The 20,690-nt window shown below is 35.7% G+C and overlaps 1 protein-coding gene across 1 annotated transcript in view; it reads left to right on the top strand.

Annotated features, from left to right (window-relative positions):
• The first annotated feature begins 266 nt into the window (after positions 1-266).
• LOC138706505 (sodium/potassium-transporting ATPase subunit beta-2-like) overlaps positions 267-20,690 on the top strand; it is an 88,213-nt gene continuing 67,789 nt past the window's right edge. Inside the window, exon 1 of the mRNA XM_069835860.1 lies at positions 267-489. Within this exon, the coding sequence (XP_069691961.1) occupies positions 366-489 (124 nt within the window). The 5' untranslated portion in view covers positions 267-365. The remainder of the gene's footprint in view (positions 490-20,690) is intronic.

Here is a 20,690-nt window from a genome sequence, read left to right as displayed (position 1 = left end):
CACAAGTGAACCACCGTTTTGTGGTTGCGCTGTTTTACGTGTGAGTTAAGCCTTATTTTTTCTTATGTTGAGTAGTGATTTCGGCAATGCTTAGCATTCGACCAAATAATTCGTCAATGTGTATTCTTGGTACACGATTCTCACTTTGGATGTGACGAAACCGACTGTTCACGGCGGTGACTGCAACAATATGTGGCAATAGTGATGTGATGATACTCCGCGCAGCACCGGCAGAGGGCTCTCGCATGTGTCTGCTGGCTATTTTGGTGCGGCCCGCCTGAGCGCGATCGTGCGGCCGGGTCGCGAACGCGCGAGAGCGTGGATTGGAGCCACTTGTTGCAGTGCAAGCCGGACAGCGAAGCAAGATGCCCAAGTACGAGGTGACCCACGACGGAACCAACGAGGCTCTCAATCCTGAGGGCCAGAACGCCAAGGTCAGCTTCGACAGCGATGGTCCTCGCAAGCAGAACGACTCCAGAACCAAGCGCAGTAAGTACAGCTCTGTTCTTTTATTTCACTACGAACACATTAAATGTTGGTGTGAACGCGGCAATGACAAGGCGGAAGAAACCAAAACATTCGAAGAAAACCTGCCCCAGACGCGATGTCTGCCATTATTCTTGGAGCAATCGTCATAGGCGATCCAGAAATGATCATTTACGTAAAAACAAACTCTATGTAGACGAAAAACCCGTGTCGTATATTTACGCAACGATAAAAATTTAAGGGCTCCTGGTGAAATTTAATGTCAGTTTATCCTCTACATAAAAAACTATATCAATCGTCAACCTTGTTTACCAGGTATCTACACGTCAATATGTTATATGGGACTTGCGTGTTATTATTCGGTTGAGAAGCTTTTGTCATCTAGTCTTCTGTCAAAAAATCTGAAAGTTAGTATTTATAAAATAAGTTATATTACCGGTTCTTCTGTATGGTTGTGAAACTTGAACTCACTTTGAGAGAGGAACAGAGATTAAGGGTGTTTGAGAATAAAGTTCTTAGGAAATTATTTGGGCCCAAGAGGGATGAAGTTACAGGATAATGGACAAAGTTACACAACGCAGAACTTCACGCATTGTTTTCTTCACCTGACATAATTAGCAACATTAAATCCAGACGTTTGAGATGGGCAGGACATGTAGCACATATGGGCGAATCCAGAAATGCATATAGAGTGTTAGTTGGGAGACCGGAGGGAAAAAACCTTTGGGGAGGCCGAGACGTAGATGGGAGGATAATATTAAAATGGATTTGAGGGAGGTGGGATATGTTGATAGAGACTGGATTAATCTTGCACAGGATAGGGACCGATGGCGGGCTTATGTGAGGGCGGCAATGAACCTTCGGGTTACTTAAAAGTCATTTGTAAGCATATATATATATATATATATATATATATATATATATATATATATACATATATATACATATGTTCACATACACATTTATTGTGTCATATCGGCCTGGGTTTCGCAGTCGGTAGATTGCTGTCTTGTGCCCGAAGTTGCGGATTCGATCCCGACATAGGCCGATGACATTTAAGTGTGCTTAAATGCGACAGGCTCATGTCAGTGGATTTACTGGCATGTAAAAGAACTCCTGCGGGACAAAATTCCAGCACACCGGCAACGCTGGTACAACCTCGGCAGTTGTAAGCGACGTTAAATAAACCATAAGTTAATTTTTGTCATTAAAACTATGTACAATTTGTATATCGTTCGTTAATTGTGGTTCTGTTAATCTACGCCAATAATTAACTTCACATCAGAATAACGGAGTAATTGCAACTATTCTTTCATTTCACTGCGAAGACACTAAAAATGTTGGTGAAGACGCGACAATAACAAGGCTGAAGAAATCAAAACATTCAAAGAAAACCTGCCCCAGACACGATGTCTACCATTATTCTTGGAGGAGTTGTCATAGGCGGAGCGATGATCATTTTCGTAAAAACAAACTCCACGTGGGCGGATTCAAATCCATTGAAGGGCGATAATACATCTCAGTTGTAAAGTCGGAAAACCCGTGTCGTATGTTTACGCAACGGTAAAATTTAAGGACTCCTGGTGAAATTTACTGGCAGTTTACCTTCTACATAAAACTTAAATTTATTAGTTGTCAACTTTGTTTACCAGGTATCAATATGTAGCCTATATGTACATTTATTGTCATTAAAATTATATACAATTTGTATATTATTCGTTAATGGTGGTTCTGTTAATCTACGTCAATAATTAACTTCACATCAGAATAACGGAGTAAGTGCAACTCTGTTCTTTTATTTTATTGCGAAGATACTAAATGTTGGTGTGAACGCAACAATAAGAAAGCGGAAGAAAGCAAAACATTAGAAGAAAACCTGCTCCAGACACGATGTCTGTCATTATTCTTGGAGGAATTATCACAGACGGTCCAGCAATGATTATTTTCGTAATAAAAAACTGTATATAGACGGGTTGCAATCCATCCAAGGGCGAAAATATATCTCAGTCGTGAGTTTAGAAGATGGAAGGCCATATCGCATATTTACGCAACGGTAAAAAGTTAAGGGCTCCTGGTGAAATTTACTACCACTTCATCTTCTACATAAAAAATTAATTTTATTAGTCGTTAACCTTGTTACCAGGTATCTACGTCAATAATTAATTTAATATCAGATTAACGGAGATCTGACAGCATTAAATTGACGTATCGGTATCCTAACAGTTCTCTCTTACAAAGGGTTGAGCAGCTTTTGTCATCTAGTCTGCTCTAAAAAAAAACTGAAAGTTAGAATTTATAAAACAGTTACATTACCGGTTGTGAAACTTGGACTCTCACTTTGAGAGAGGAACAGAGGTTAAGGGTGTTTGAGAATAAGGTGTTTAGGAAAGATATTTGGGGCTAAGAGGTATGAATTTACAGGAGAATGGAGAAAGTTACACAACGAAGAACTGCAAGCATTACAATCTTCACCTGACATAATTAGGAACATTAAATCCAGGCGTTTGAGATGAGCAGGGCATGTAGTATGTATGGACGAATTCAGAAATGCATGTAGTATTAGTTGAAAGACCTGAGGGAAGAAGACTTTTGGTGAGGCTGAGACGTAGATGGAAGGATAACATTAAAATGGATTTGAATGAGGTGGGATATGATGATAGAGACTGGATTAATCTTGCTCAGGATAGGGACCGATGGCGGGCTTATGTGAGGGCGGCAATGAACCTCCGGGTTCTCTAAAAGCCATTTGTAAGTAATTAAGTTATTCTCCATAAAAACTTAACTTTATCAGTTGTCAATCTTGTTTACCAGGTATCTACGTTAATAATTAACTTGATATCAGAATAACAGAAGCCTAACAGCATTAAATTAACGTACGGTCACCCTAACAGTTTTCTTTTATAATAGCCTACAGTAGTTACTATTCTCGGCATACGATCTGTTTGTGGCTCTAAAATCCAGCCGAGAGCAATAAAAGATGTTAGTCATAAAAACCGGGTATTCTGTACCGTTGATTTATTACGATCATCCTCCTTGAAGCGGTTTAATTTTCCGCCTGTAATTGAGCGTATATTTCTGGTCCACCCAACGTCAATTTTGATCGTCCTACAGGCCTACTTCTTTTATCGACCGGTCTGCAATTAGAAAAATTACATGGAATTCCAGTAGGTTTCATCCTGCTTAAAAGGGATATCCAGCTATTTCTATAATCAATCACATTTTTATTTAACTCAAACACACCTAGTTCTTCTCTGATTGATTCGTGTTTTTTATTATTTAACTTTGTTTATTAAGTTTTTTGGAGTCTAGTTTTGTCTCTCTGCCTCACAGACCATTTCTTTATAAAACTTCAAAATGGTGTCCTTTCGTAATAATTTATTTTTAGGATATTTTCTGATGGTACAATTTAAATAATTGTGTTAGTTGGGAGGCCTGAGGGAAAAAGACCTTTGGGGAGGCCGAGACGTAGATGGGAGGATCGAGAAGTCTCTCCGCAGTGTTTGTGTAGCCGAGAATCCACTTATAGGCAGAGAATTCAAGTGTATTTGGTAGAGAATTCAAGTGGCAGCACTGGCCGCTAAACATATGATGGACTGGGGGTGTGAGGTTGTCAAACCGGAATGAATGCGGAAAGTGCCAACTTTATACAGAGTTGTATTCTAGGGATACTAGAACTAATAGAGCTGCGAAGGGACTTTTCGATCGAACTGTATTAAAATGGATTTGAGGAAGGTGAGATATGATGCTAGGGACTGGATTAATCTTTCTCAGAATAGGGACCGATGGCGGGCTTATGTGAGGGCGGCAATGAACCTCCGAGTTCTCTGAAAGCCATTTGTAAGTAAGGAAGTAACCATTTAAATAATTAAACTGCTCTGTTTGTTTTATTAAGACTTGAAATAAGATAAAGTGCAGCCTAAAATTTTAATTCAAGTTACTTGTTCGGAGATATTGTCCTCTCTGAGACCTATTACCTTTTATGTCATATTGTGTTTATCATAAAATGCCATCACTTTACAATTGCTTGGTAATATTTCATATTAAAATCACTGGACACCTTATTCAGTTTACTTATGCTCTTCGTAAATTATGCTTAGTATTTGATATTACTGTATGGTCATCTACAAATAAAAGGGTGATTGTATAATTATATTGGTTAAAACTGTATATAACACTTAAATTCATTCATCCATTTTATGACAATTTCTTCTACATATAAATATAATCGATCTCATTTGCAGCTTTATCATATCCCTTGATTTTTTTAATGTACATACACATACATTTATTCGTATTATCTATTAAATTATTACAACCAGAAAACTACAAAACTACATATTAAATATAATAGAAACAAAAATACAATAAAAATATTGTATACATCAAACAAGAATGAACATGTCAAATATTAAAAAACAAAATACAAATATAAATTAAAGAATTTATCCCCGTATGAGCAAACAATTGTGGTCGGGAGTTAAAAACCGCACTATAGACAAGCAGAAAGAAGGAGAAGACATAATAATTAATATAAGCAATAAAATAGCACAGATTACAAAACCAAGAGCCTATATGATAAAAAGCAATCACAATTGAAAAAGTTTATAACCAATATTCACAAATATATAAGATTAATATTTACCAATTAATTATTTAATCCTACGTTAAGTTCTCTTAATAATTTCTTTAATTTTCAGTTTAAATTTAATCGTACTTTAGCTAAAACAGAGTTCTGAAAAATTAATTTGTTGTAAAGTTTTAAGCCATAGTTGAAGCCATGTTTCATACCAGCAGCTGTTGAACTTTTGGATTCTGTGAAATGAAATAATATGTTCCTCCTCGTATTATAATTACGCCAATATGCGTTTGTCTCGACTTTTTTACGCTGTAATTTATTTAAATGATACGCTAAATTTAAGAATTTTGCTCCTAAGTTACTAAATTCTCCGTAAAATTCACCTGACGTTTCTCGCCAAAACAGAAAGAAAACTTTGCAAGTTGTCTATCTCTCTTTTCAAGTGTGCAAGGAAGGTACAACAAAAATTGATTTTTTGTCAGTTTAAGCAGACATTTGGAAGGTCTGAGCGAGTATATCTTCGTTATTTACAATAACTAAATGGTTACAATTCTTGCTATTAGAAGCGGTAATCACGGATTCAAATTCGACCAAACGAGATAAAATTTAAGAATTAATATTGGAGGACAAAATTGTTACCATAACAGATATATTCTGTAGGACCAATAAGTAAGGACCAATAACATAATAATTTTAAGAGATAAAATTTGTTGGTCACACGGTCCTGAATTTAAAAGAAATTTTGTTCAGTGAAGTTTTATTAATACATTAGCAACATGTCCACAAAATTAAATACGAATGAAAGTAATACTCTGATTGATTGAAAAAGAAGTATTCGAAGTGTGTACCCTAGCGGCAGAAGCTTATTAAGGTACGTGGAGAAAGTGACAGCAAGGCAACAACTTGAAGACTCAATGCAACAAACAGATATCGGCTATTAAGACGACTAGATCATGAATCGTAGGTTATATTGTCGGTCAACGAGCATTCTTTAGTAACTTTATGCATATCTTTGTTGAAATAATATTTGTAACACTCTCCAAAGAGCTTGCCAAAAACGTTTTTTCTTAAAAATTTCTTCAAACACCGGGAATTTGGTAAAATTTTGTATTCTAATGGAAGTTAATTATAAGTAGGGCCGTGACATCGGTATATTTGTATTAGATTGAAGGTGAATACACGACGCCGAATAGAACGTAGTCAACGTATTTAAAGTACAGACAGCGGAACGAATTTGGCACACTCCTAAGCAAGCACGTTCCGTGTTTTGTATACGGTTATTGCGTGTTATAAAATCAAGACAATATAGGCTATATAAGGGTTAATATTGAAAAGTCTAAAATGCTGGTAAGGTTGAGAATAATTATTGTTGTAAATCATACTTAAATTGTCACAAATGTGGTAAAACATAAGTCTGAAAAGATGTTTCTTGAGTTTTACATTGCAGTTTTAGAATGCCGAAAACGTATGTGGTGTACAATTTTGCTTTCCGTATATTTAACTGTTACATTAATTTATTTATCACATCTATTCCGTACCTTATTTTTCTTGCATGTTGTTTGCCTGGTTTCTGTTCCTGCTGCAATAAACAACAACATTCATTTTCAAAGTTTCAAATGAAAATGACTGCCGAGTGTCGGATAGTATAACCTTGTATGCGGAAAAACTGCGTTTAACATCGGCTGAAACCAAGGCACATATGTAAAATGTTTCACATCATCCATTTCTACATCAAGTTTATAACAATCGCACTTGTCCTCTGACAAAACTCTTGCAATTTTGCATAATAAATTTAAACCACCGTTTTTTTTTTGTATTACTGTGTTCATTTTCGCACACACCTTTTTGGTTATATCATCTTGCAGAGCATTCACTTTTTGGGATGAGATTATTTACTATCGAAGTTTGCTCCACCAATTTCACGCCATTCTTTTCGAGACCTTCGATTGTATAGGGGATAAATCCAAAATTAGATGAAATATATTCACACTGTTTTTTAATATTTGGGTCACCAAGAAGAGTTTGGGCATTACTTATGGAAGTTGGACTGTTTCCGTCAAACATCTGTATGACTCCTTTTACTCTTATACACAATGATTGTATTGTCTTGATTTTATAATACCCAATAATCGTATAGGCTACAAAACACGGAAAGTGCTTGCTTAGGCGTGTTTCAATTTCGCTTCCGCTGGCTGTACTTGAAACACGTCCGGCGTCTTGTGTTCACCTTCAATCGACCTGAAACCTATACAAATATACCAATGTCACGGTCTTAATTACAAGTTGTTATTAAAATGTTTAATCCCTTTCGTAAATTACATGCTTAAGTTTAATTCCATACTGAGCTATGCTGAGAAAAAAATTATATTTGTTTGTAGCAAGTCCTGGGAAGTGCACGGACATGGCTAGTATACATCTATATATATAATAACGGGAGGTTATTACGCTGTGCAACGGAGCGCGTATGAAATGCAAGGCAGACGCTGATAAGCTACCGGCGAATGCCGCGCGAGCAGCGGACTGGAGTCCCATAGTACCGTACAATAATCTCCCTGTATATTTAACAAGAGAGCGATTTTATCTTTTTGCTGATACCAAATCCTCACTCCAAATGTAATGTGAATCTAAATATAAATCTGTGTAACCTACCATTTATCCGGAAACTAATTACGACAGGGAAAGAAAGGGAAATGATCTAACATCTGGCCCTGTGCTGTACTAACTCCACGCCTGATGACAGATACGCGAAGCAATTCGCCACGCGGATTACGCAAAATTACAGAGAGATGAAATGTAGTCCAGCCGCGAGTTACGAGCCCACTGACAGCCGGCCACGCAGCAGGTGTGGCTCTGAGGGATATGGGTCGCCGACTGCACACAATGTCATCCGAAACATTTCAATTCACTTCAGGCCTAATGGGAACCACTACTGTTGGAGTCAATACGCATATCGGCGATGAGCGGCGGGCAGACTGACAGATACTGCAGGAGGTGTGGCGTTGAAAGTGAATTTAGGGGCAGGTGCACTATGATTAATCAGCAAATACCACAGTTACCATGTCACCTCAGCGGCCATGAATACCTCCATTGAAATATACGAGAATATCGTCCATAAATAAAGATATAAATAAGTAAATAAAATAAATAAATAAAAATAATAAATAAATAAAGCGGGGTAATTTGAATAATTTAAGTCATTTTAACATTTTTCTTGAAATATACTCACATTATCATTAATATTAATATGCACTGTTATACTTACGTGTTTAAAGAAAATAACTGTAATTCTGCAGTGCTTGGGAAAAGTCAGTTTTCACAAACTTTTTTTGATAATTTATTGACAACTTACACTGGTTTATGTCGATTTGATTTTTTTTATGTATGAATTATTGTAATGGGAGAAATACTTATGTATTTTTTTCCAAGCGAGCAGATGTTCCGTAATTTGTCAATAAATTATCAAAAAAGGTTTGTGGAAACTGACTCATGTCACTTTTCCCAAACACTGCAGAATTGAAATCACAATATAAATTGAACTATCCCTTTTACATGCAAAGTTGTACAAGATTTTGAAAATGTGGGGTAATTTGAATATATTGTGGAGCAATATGAATAATACGAAATAAAATTAGAAAATATTACTTTAAAAATAAATTTTACTTCAATACTGGATAATTAACTTCAAATAAATAATAGACTTTTTTTAGAATGAAAATAACCGCAATTGAAGTCACAATTGAGCTATCCCGTTTACTTGCAAAGTTATACAGGATTACAAAAATGTGATGTAATTTGGTTATATTGTGGGGCAATATGAATAATACGAAATAAAATTAGAAAATATTACTTTCAAAATAAAATTTACTTAAATACTGGATAATTAACTTCAAATAAATAATAGACTTTTTTTAGAATGAAAATAACCGTAATTGAAGTCACAATTGAGCTATCCCATTTACTTGCAAAGTTATACAGGATTTTAAAAATATGGTGTAATTTGGATATATTGTAGGGCAATATGAATAATACGAAATAAAATTAGAAAACATTACTTTCAAAATAAATTTTACTTCAATACTGGATAATTAACTTCAAATAAATAATAGACTTTTTTAGAATGAAAAAACCGTAATTGAAGTCACAATTGAGCTATCCCATTTATCTCCAAAGTTGTAAAAGATTTAAAAAATGTGAGGTAATTTGGATATATTGTGGGGCAATATGAATAATACGAAATAAAATTATAAAATATTGCTTTCAAAATAAATTTTACTTCAATACTGGATAATTAACTTCAAACAAATAATAGACTTTTTTAGAATGAAAATAACCGTAATTGAAGTCACAATTGAGCTATCCCATTTACCTGCAAAGTTGTAAAAGATTTTTAAAATGTGAGGTAATTTGGATATATTGTGGGGCAATATGAATAATACGAAATAAAATTATAAAATATTGCTTTCAAAATAAATTTTACTTCAATACTGGATAATTAACTTCAAACAAATAATAGACTTTTTTAGAATGAAAATAACCGTAATTGAAGTCACAATTGAGCTATCCCATTTACCTGCAAAGTTGTAAAAGATTTTTAAAATGTGAGGTAATTTGGATGTATTGTGGGGCAATATGAATAATACGAAATAAAATTAGAAAATATTACTTTTAAAATAAATTTTACTTCAATACTGGATAATTACCTTCAATAAACAATCAGGTCTAATCATATAAAAAAATGAACAGCAAACATAAATGAAAAAAAAAAATGGTCGCTTTTATCACTGTGTCTACTAAAATCTTCTACACATACCGACAGCAAACAAACTACTTTCTTCCTTCTGTTCCAACAGAACACTCGTGGTACGAAGCCTTGCAACTCTGACAACAAATTCAGTTCCCCTTTTTGGAAGAAAGTTCAGAATAATATCTTCTGTTGCAGAATTCATATTTCCAGTCATCTTCATTGCTCTCATATCATCAATCGTCGTCACTGAATTCTTACATCACAAGTTTCGTTATTTGTATTCTCTTGAGAGTTCTCCGTTCTGGATCCTTATTTATTTTTTGTCTAAGATGTTTTTTTCCTTTCATTATGTTTTGAAAATAAAGACTGAGTAATAAATAATATATCAGTGGAACCATCTGACAGTGTGATAAGTATAAATCTGCAGGTAAAGCCGTTATGTAGTTCCGAAACTTTGAAAACTAAAAAGTAAACATGATTACAAAATCCAAGAGCAACATCATAATAGACACACAGTGGATACTTCTCTCAAATAATAATTATTATTTTCTAAAGATTATTATTTTATTGGTCCTACAGAATATATCTGTTATGGTAACAATTAATATTGGAGGAGAAAAATTCGTTCCGGCGCCGAGGATCGAACCCGGGTCCTTGGTTCTATGTACCAAGCGCTCTCACCATTGAGCTACGCCGAAGTCCAATCCACAGCACCGGGACGAACTCCCCTCCTCCAGTGTTTTTCCCTTTGTGGTTTGACTCCAAGTTGGGCATGTATGTTGACATTTTATTAAGTCAACTGCCATTATACAAGGAGCGCACTCAGTTGAGTGACTTAGTGGCCGGGATTATACAGTAATATTCACAGTATTCTGTACAGAAATATGCACTGTTGCTAGAAGAATTTTCTAAAGATTATTATTTTATTGGTCCTACAGAATATATCTGTTATGGTAACAATTATCTTACTGTGGAATCCCGGCCACCAAGTCACTCAACTCAGTGAGCTCCTTGCATAATGGCAATTAACTTAATAAAATGTCAACATATACTGTATGCCCAAGTTGGAGTGAGGCCACAAAGGGAAAAACACTGGAGGAGGAGAGTTCGATCCGGTGCTGTGGACTGGACTTCGGCGTAGCTCAATGGTGAGTGCGCCTGGTACGTAGAACCAAGGACCCGGGTTCGATCCCCGGCGCCGGAGCGAATTTTTCTTCTCCAATATCAATTAATAATTATTATGCTCATGGTGATCACATAATCATATTCATATTGGCCTCTCATATTGTATTTCTTTTACAATGATTCTGAACCAACACTAGACATTCACAAGAGAATAGTACAAGTCCATCGCTTCAGACAACATAAAACGAATACAAGAAATCCACAAATCTTTCCGTACCGAGAATCTGCTGCTGAATAGCTAGAAAATGCTAACAAATAACGTTATTCAAAACTCCGAAGTCGTTATTTGTAAAACATGTGGGCATAGTCGGCCTTGTTTGCCGTGATTGTACACCTCCGCAGCTTCGATTAGGCGAGTGAGACGTCTAAATGTTGCCGTTACGTGTCGCAGTCGCGAGTTGCATTCCTACATGCTGGACAATGGGCAATTACTTGTTGATGGCCGCTGCAGAAAATTGGTGGCCGAGGCGTAATCACAATCACTGCCTCGTGGCTAACATGACGTCAGAGCGGCCGCCGAGAAGGTGCGCTCGAACATATGGATGTATTCTGACTCATGGTGGAAACATAGTAGAGGTGTGGGACAAGCTGTGCGTGTTTTCGTTCAGTCTGCGCATGACGTCACCTTTACTGCAGGCCGCACTCGAATGACACAGTCAACATAACAGATTGTTGATGGTTAGATCTGCGTCCATAGATTTAAATGAATAAATAAAACTCATGGTTTGTGTATTCAGTAAATATTGACAGTATAGGCTATAATAGGGTCTATCTTGAAGTGATAACATTATAAAATAGTGAACAATAAATTAAATTCAAGAGTCAAGAAATAATGTAATTGCCTTCTGTAATATACACGTACTTTTATAATAATTATAATACATTATGCTACAAATATGCACAAAATTAGGCCCATATATCACACAAATTATATTACACATGAATTCAAGTACAATAGGAACTACCTTGAAATGATAACGTAATAAAATTATGATCTATTACATATTAAACTCAAGTTTCAAGAAACAATGTGATATGGCAGTGTGTCATTAATAATATTGACTTCTGTAATATAGGCCTACACGTGGTTTTATAATAATTACAATACAATGTGTAATAAATATATACATACTTAGATCTATACAGTTATTTATAACGTACATTATTTTGTATATGAATTCAAATACTTTTGAAATCTTCATTAACATATGTATATGAATTTCTTGGAATAATTTGTCATTATAGTAAACAAATATTTTTATATATTCAGGCTATTGGAGACATAATATAGTCTACTACATTATTTACCTTATTATTCCACACACGACATAATATAATTTCACCATTATAAATCCCACTCTGTTAAGTAAATACTTATTCTTATGCAATCTTTTTCATTTTCTTTATAATATTTCTCTTTGAAATTCCAGACATTTTTATTATTTTATTAATTTCTTTAATTCTAATAAATGTTCTTGTTCTAACCAATGTCGTAATTACTTCTGGCGGAAGAGAAGAACTGATTTCTGCTTCGTTTTTCATGGCAGAATTAACCAAATTTACAGTCTTTTTTATTATAAATTTCTCATGAGAAACAGAATCTCCGTGCACATCTGAGAATATACTTCAATAAGCATGGCAACCAATTGTAGATCCTTAGAAGGGAGAATTAAGTTTCCACGGGACACTGTAGTAATCCAGTCTTTTTGATTAGCAGAAGTTGACAATTTTGTGGGAATTCCAAGATTCGGGTATTGCTCCATATGTTTTGATGCAGCATATCCTGCAATATATTTTAATCCTTCCTGGGATATCCGCTGTCTTGCAGAGATTTCATATATTTTTTCTGGGAGGCCTATATTTTCTTCAGGATCTCGATCGTTGGTAAATTTAACCGGTTTCAGAATGCCTTTAAGAAATTCTGCCGTTGCACATAGTTCTTTCTGCAGATTATCATTGACTTCTGATTGGCTTGTATTAGGACCCACTATTAATGCCTCTTCTTCCGAAAGCAAATCGGAGGTGTTTTTGTTCTCACAAAACTGAGATAATGGATTTCGACCTAGTATGTACCACTTCAGTCTATGTTTAAAATCTAAAGCAGAGGGATGATCGTTTGTTCTACCCATGCTTCTAATTTCCGAAAAAAAGTTTTATACCAGCTCTTGGTTAAGTTTTCTTGTGATGATGTATTCAATTTTGTACTTGTACCTCATTGCCTCATACAACAATGTTAATGATTTATTATTTATTATAATCCCCTCCTGATAAGGTAATTTCCTGTTTGCTCCTCCTACTTTAACTGTGGTCATGACGTCATTCATTTCTGAGAGTATAATATTCTGATCTTGAAGGTTTATTCCGTAACTATGCAGCCCACGGTGGGTACCGAATTTAGAAACGGTATGAAATAAATCAAACCAATCATTAGTTAATTTTTTTGCCTTTGAAGTTTCTTTCCATTCATTTGATCTCAACAGCTCGTTTTCACCACACCATTTCAAAGCCTTTGCAACTCTGTTGGAAAATAATTGTGCTGCCAAACTAACTTTTTGTCTTTGGGTACCACGGATACTTAAGTGTAACGGAGTTAACTTGTAAGCTAATTTTGTATCAGAGGACGAGGATGCACGTAAAAGTTCATGAATTGGTTCTGATGAAATGTTCAATCCGTTCAAGTTGAAACCATGATCTAGAAAGTGATTCCTGTGTAATTTCAAAAAATGTGGAGCGTCTGAAAAAACAAATATTTCTCGAGTTGAATCATTTGGATTAGGAAAACTGCAAATTTAGTTTGGTAGAAATTTTCAAATCACGCCACAATTTTCTGTTACTTCCACCTAAATCGCTAACTGTGGCCACAACTTGAAAACCACTGCCTTCTAACTGGCAAATTATGTCTGTTAAGATTTCTTTTGTCATTGTCTGATCATATTTATAGTATACGGGCTGCTTCCACCTTGCAAACAAACCACGTGCAAAAACAACCTGCACTGCCTTATGAGGTCCAATTATTTGTTCTTCCCTACTGTCAAAAGAAACCTCCTCATTTAAATACATTTCTTCAAATGCTAATACTGTTACACGATCTAACTCCGACATATTTGTAGCTCTCGCCTTCATTAATTTTAAGACATCATGAAGTACCCCTTCCTCAAGCGATAATTGTTTTACTGCCCATTTTCTCAGAGTTGACAAATCAGGTAACGGGTAATTTAATTTTGTTCTTAAGTATCGGTATGTTTTTAGACTTAGGTTTCGAAGTGTTATTGCAGTACCGTAATCTTCTACAGACCATTTCACCCTATGCTTTTTATTCAAAAGAGCATCAATTTGCCCAAGAGTGAAAAATGGTTTCAAAATTTCAGCCACTTTAGATTTAACTTCTGTTTGTCTAATGTTTTTCAATGAAATTACATCCTCATGTAATTTTCTTTTTTCTTCTTCATGTTTCCTGTTGGCAGCTGTCAATTCCTTAATCCTCGTTTCTAGAGAGTAATTCTTCTCTTCTAATTCTTAGTATTTGGCATTCCTCTGTGACAGTAGACTCAGTGGCTCCGCGATTTTCCATTGTTACATTAGTGCTGGATGCTCCTATTGCGCTGAAGTGAAAGAAAGTTAATAGGTACAGTAACCTACATGCAATCAGGGGCGTATTTAGGCCTCGGCAGACTAAGCAGCTGTCTAGGACGGCAGATTTGAGGGAGCGACTTTTAAGCTATTACTGTTAATTTTTTATATGTGTTTTAAATTTTATTCATAACTCTTTAAAGAGTACATGAACTTAAACGCACAATGAAAAGGATATGAATAACATTGGCAACAATCAGTTCAAATTATGTATTGTAATTAATGTCTAGTTAGGTTTATTAAAGAAAATGTACTCAACGCAATGAGCTGCGATCGCTGTCTGCAGTAAAGATGACGTCACACGCCTCGGCCGCTATCGCAACAGCATGCGCAGTCCCACACCTTTACTATGTTTCCACCATGTTCTGACTGAGGAGCATTCCTCGTGACGTGTATGAACAAGTGGTTTTGCACTTAGCTTACCAATAACGAGTTACGGTGCAAGTAGTTGCGATCCTGTGGATCTAGGTCGATTCTCCGCAGGCACTGGAAAATTTACATCGCTCTTGTTCAGGCTTGGAGTGATTTCTTGTCTTTTGTTAATCAAGTTCTGCCTTAACTGCCATGTTTCTTTTATTATTTTTAATTGGTCGTTTTACGACGCTTTATCAACGGCTGTGGTTATCTAGCGTCTTAATAATATGAAGGTGATAATGCCGGCGAAATGAGTCCAAGGTCCAGCACAGAAAGTTATCTAGTATTTGCTGTTAATGGATTGAGGGAAAACCCCGGAAAAACCTCAACCTGGTAACTTGTCCCAACCGGGATTTGAACCCGGGCCTGCTTGTTTCACGGTCAGGCATGCTAACCGTTGTTCCACAGCAGTGGATTAACCGCCATTTTGACCACATGGTTAGAGAGGAAGACACAGATGCCTCAAACTAGGAAGCTGCCTGGAGAGGGGAAGTAGTAGAGCTAACGGAGGGGGCCCACCTAGGCTCCGATACCAGGTATAGTCATATTATCTGAAAAGTTGACCTCTTGACAATGTATTCAAGATGTACCCTCCCTATGCAGCCTTCTCAACTGTTATTAGAACTGAGCTGTACCGTTCTAGTCCACAGTGCACAGCAGTATTCGGACAGTGGTAGGGGAGAAGTGCTCTATGCGCCTGCGCGAACGAGACAGCTTACTAGTTTGAGGCATCTGTACAGATTAAAAAGTGCCAATTCTTGAAGTATGAATATGGCGATAAGACAGCGTAGATAAAATCAGTGACGAGGGTTTACAGGGGTGTGCTGGCAATAATTTAACGAAGGGCTCGCAAAAAAAGTGGGGTGGCCAGCGGAGAGATAGACCTACGTAATATGGGAAGGGGAAAGCAATAGTTACTTTACAACAACAACAACAACAATAATAATAATAATAATAATAATAGACTAATCTTCGCCTGACATAATTAGGAACATAAAATCCAGACGTTTGAGATGGGCAGGACATGTAGCACGTATGGGCGAATACAGAAATGCATATAGAGTGTTAGTTGGGAGGCCTGAGGGAAAAAGACCTTTGGGGAGGCCGAGACGTAGATGGGAAGATAATATTAAAATGGATTTGAGGGAAGTGGGATATGATGGTAGAGACTGGATTAATCTTGCTCAGGATAGGGACCAATGCCGGGCTTATATGAGGGCGGCAATGAACCTCCTGGTTCCTTAAAAGCCAGTAAGTAAGTAAGTAAGTAAGTAAGTAAGTAAGTAATAATAGACTAATAATGTTTTATCTTTGAAATAGGTCTCAAATTGCCATTCGTTCACTCATGGGTTCAGATTAGCTGCGATACTATGATTTCTTAGCCAAGATAACAAAAACACGACCGCGTCCCATTGTTTCATACGCTTGTCGATAAGTCATTAAACTAGACTAGACAAATGGGAGACTGTAAGTTTACTTCTTTCACAAGTGGCAATATTATTCATTACACTAAAGCCTCTTTCAGCTTCGCTCTGCTAGTAGTGATAGAATTCGCTTTTTTTTTTTTTTTTTGCTTTAGCCATAATGAATGAATGAATGAATGAATGAATGAATAGATAAATAAATAAATAAATAAATAAATAAATAAATAAATAAATAAATAAATAAATAAATAAATAAATAAATAAATAGGATTTAAAAAATAAACATTTTAAAATGAAGAAAACGGGAACAAATTAAGGTAAAAACGAAAATTAATATTTTAATCATCTACGATTTTCATTTGTTCTTTCAGATTATGCATTGTTGATTGTCAAATATGGAAACTGCCATCTTTTAATCATAATATAACCAGCAAGAAATTTTTCCTACTATTTATAATAATAAATTAAAATTATCCATACCCAAACGGATCAGACTGTATGTAACAAATGCTGAAAACGTGTGGCTTATTACTACCAACATCTCGAGATCGGAACTTCAAAGAATCACTATACTTTCTCTTTTATAATGCATATATAATTAGAAAAATTAACGAAAGAAAAGCAAAAACAGTCTCTCTATAAGGAAAGAAAGATGAAATTAGGTACATAATGAAAGAAAAAGGACAGAAAGTCATAATTCATACAGCAGAAACTGACGTAAATAGAACTAATAGATTAAAAAAAAGATAGAAGAGGAAATTATGCATCATGCTGAAGTGAAATTAACGATGATGGGACTGCCGGCACGACCATGGACAGTGAGTGAGTGGGCACTTGTGTAGAGAGCCCGACAATCCTTGGCCGAGATCCGAACCAGGTATCGCCGATGTGAGTCAGGTCAGGCGTGTAGCCGCTGAGATCATCGGTGCTTGCGAACCACGGTGCAATCGCCTACGAGTACGAGCCCAGTCTGCTCCATGGCTCGTGAAAGTCTGCTATGAACAGACTACTGTGCTTGAAATTCATTTTGTAAGACGTCAGAGACTACGACTTCGAAGCAAAATGGATTACCAGCACTGCGATCCGTTCTTACATCGGCTGGGTTTAATCGCGTTCTACCTTTTATCTTGATTCTACAGATAATGCTTACTTAAGGGGGAACATCCAGCTTAACTGGTCTAAAAAACCGATTTTTTATATTACTTTTATTGTGCATAAAAGTGCATATTTTGCCTTTATTTATAAAAGCATCATATTTTAAAATTTATGCAGGGAAATTGTGTACTATGTATGTTTATGCTCGACCATGCCGAAATGTAGTAATTATACACCTGGTAGCAGCCCTTTAATGGACCTCATTAAAGTACATCTATTCATTAAAGTTCAGGTGTTCCACCAATCAGAAAATACCATTGTAGCAATATGAAAGCGCAAGTATCGATTATTCTCGGATATGCAATCGAAAGAAAACTGTTTTCGCAGGAGTTCTGCGACAATTTTAGTAGACGCTGGCGGCGACATCACAACATTGAAACGTCACGGAGGCTGGAAATCCAATACTGTCGCAGAAGGTTATGTTGAACAATCGATCCAAAATAAAATTTAAATCTCAAATACAATATTAAACTCAGTCGAAAAAAAAACACACACAAATTAACATCAATTCACCGTCATCTTCCAGCCTATCACAAAGCACATTCCCGCAAATTCATTTCACCAATTGCACAATAAATCACCTATATTTGAAATGAAGTCATTACTGTTACTATAATAATTAGCGTTAATTGTAAATAATATTCAAATAAATTCAATTTGTCATCTCGTTTTTCAATGTCTAATTCAATTTCAAGGTTCTATCACGATTAATGTTTATTTTACTCTCTAGATTATATCAAGGTCAATTCGACGTTTGTTTCTCGGAAAAAATAAATACTTTCGCGTCTGCGCACATCTCACAATTTACGAGGTATTGCACAAGTCAGTTCCGCTCCTCAGTCAGATAAGAATAACATGAATACTTATGAATAATTTCAAGTTATAAATATGGTCGAGCATAAAAAGTCGTATGAAACTTGACTATAATGGTAATTAAGACGCTCGTATGAAGATTATGAAACTCGCGTCTTAATTACTACCATTATAGGCTCGTTGCATAATGTACTATTATTTGTCTTTCCCCATTTTTAAAGGTGTGTAACCTCGTAGACACGACTAATTTACGTTTATGAATTTTGAACGTAACCATGACGCCCTCATAGGGAGCCTCTCAAGTTAGCAATTGGTATTCCTTTACCGCAGTCTTTAGCAGATTTCGATAGAACAATATCCAGTTTAACATCAGTTCCACGAAATGTAGGAGATAAAGTGAACGAGAAAACAGCAAATATTCTTCCCAAAAAACCTGGCTATTATCAACTTAAAGAAATTAAAGATATTCTCGAAGGAAAAACACCCCAAAAATCAACCAAATTTTCTATAGAACAGCTCACAGTTTTTGTACAAGTCCCTCTTACTTCTTGTGACGTAGAACGAAGTTTTTCGCGCTACAAAGCTATGCTGAGAGACAACAGGCGAAGAATGACAACAGAAAACATACGTCACTGCTTAGTTGTGAACTGTAACAGTATGAACGGAGCATTCAGCAATGAGGCAAGCACTTCAAAATCCATAGACTAAACCAGGCATGTCAATTGATGCCCACAGGAGCAAGCGCGCGCTTTAGAGCCCAGGAGAGCCTGAGCGCTTTACAGCGGAAAGGAAAGAGACAGACGATAGCGGGGGTATATGCCGCTTGTGCGAGCTGTATTCAGGGATGCCCAGCACTGATTCAATACATAAAGGGAAGAGAACTTATTAAAACTGTATCCATATTAATTTTTAGATTTGACTGAGAAGTATAAGTGCATTATAAGAATATAAGTTTTAATTTTAATGCTCATTTTTCACAAGTTTGATTTTTTTGTTCAAAATAAATATTTTCTCAACTTTTCGTATAGAAAAGTGAAATTTTCAGGTATAGGCCTACTTAATTAGTAGCCTTACAGAATGTTTTCGTAAATCTAATATACCGTATATACGTATTACTGAAGATAGTGTATTGAAAATGTTGAATATATTCGCATGGAAATTGTTTGCAAGGAAATGAATTAAAGCAACTACTGTTACATCATAAGCAAAAGAAACGTGTCCATGTGTTGTAAAAATGTCAGCTCTATAGCTGATTTAGAGAAAATAATTTAATATTCTGATGATAGGAAGTTGCTCACAAATATCACCTTAAAAGCATAATGCAATAAGAGTTTTGTTATGTAATATTAGTTACACTTAAAACATATACAGTACCTAGGTAACTTTACTTTGTATTGTAATATTGTTTTCATTAGTTTATTGATTACTTTTGTAGGACTAAAGATACCATCAATATCAATTCCAACTTATCATGTCATACTCAATCTCTTTCTTTGGAATATCACTTTCTTTATGAATGATGTGTTTCATCCACTTAATACAGTATAATATTATATTGCTATGGAATTTAAGTGATTATTCCTTCTTAACTCTCTATTACGTTATTAACATTTAAAACAAAAGTGCAATATTAAGAAACCAGTGTTTGTACTTTTGTTTTACAGACAATATAGATAATATTAAACAGAAAGAAGCCATATTAAAATAAAGACATAAAATTTCACGTTCCATTTGAAGTTTGTGCACCACTATTTTCTTAATCCAACAGGTTGCTTATTCATATACACAACCCTTCCTCTTTCCATACTTAGCGCTTGCTGCACGACGTCAAGGTCAGAAAAATGCGCTTGTTTTGACTAAACGTAGGTTACCTATAACTTATTATTCTGTTAAAATAATCTCAGATTGATATTGCATATTTTGTAGCATATTTATCTATTTTTACGGCATAAATGCATACATATTCTTCACGTTTTTAGGGCATGAACTTACTTTTCCTGTTTATAAACCAACTCGCAACCCCCCGCAACTTTTTACACGACATCCCAGAGGGTCGCGACCCCCACTTTGAAAACCACTGCTCTATGTACTACTTTTCTTAGGTTAGGTTAGCTTACTGCTCGTGGTTGATTCTGCAGCCTTGACGGTTAGAGAAAATTACGGGTGGAATCGGACACTCTTCTGGGTGTGTCATTTTATGGTCCGCCACTCAAAGTTTTTTGTCTGTATTTATTTACAGTCACTTTAATTTTAACTGCCAGAT

This window comes from Periplaneta americana, chromosome 9 (assembly GCF_040183065.1).
Source record: "Periplaneta americana isolate PAMFEO1 chromosome 9, P.americana_PAMFEO1_priV1, whole genome shotgun sequence".
NCBI classification, from domain to species: domain Eukaryota; kingdom Metazoa; phylum Arthropoda; class Insecta; order Blattodea; family Blattidae; genus Periplaneta; species Periplaneta americana.
The sequence above is the reverse complement of the archived record's forward strand: the minus strand, read 5'-3'. Positions and strand labels throughout refer to the sequence as shown.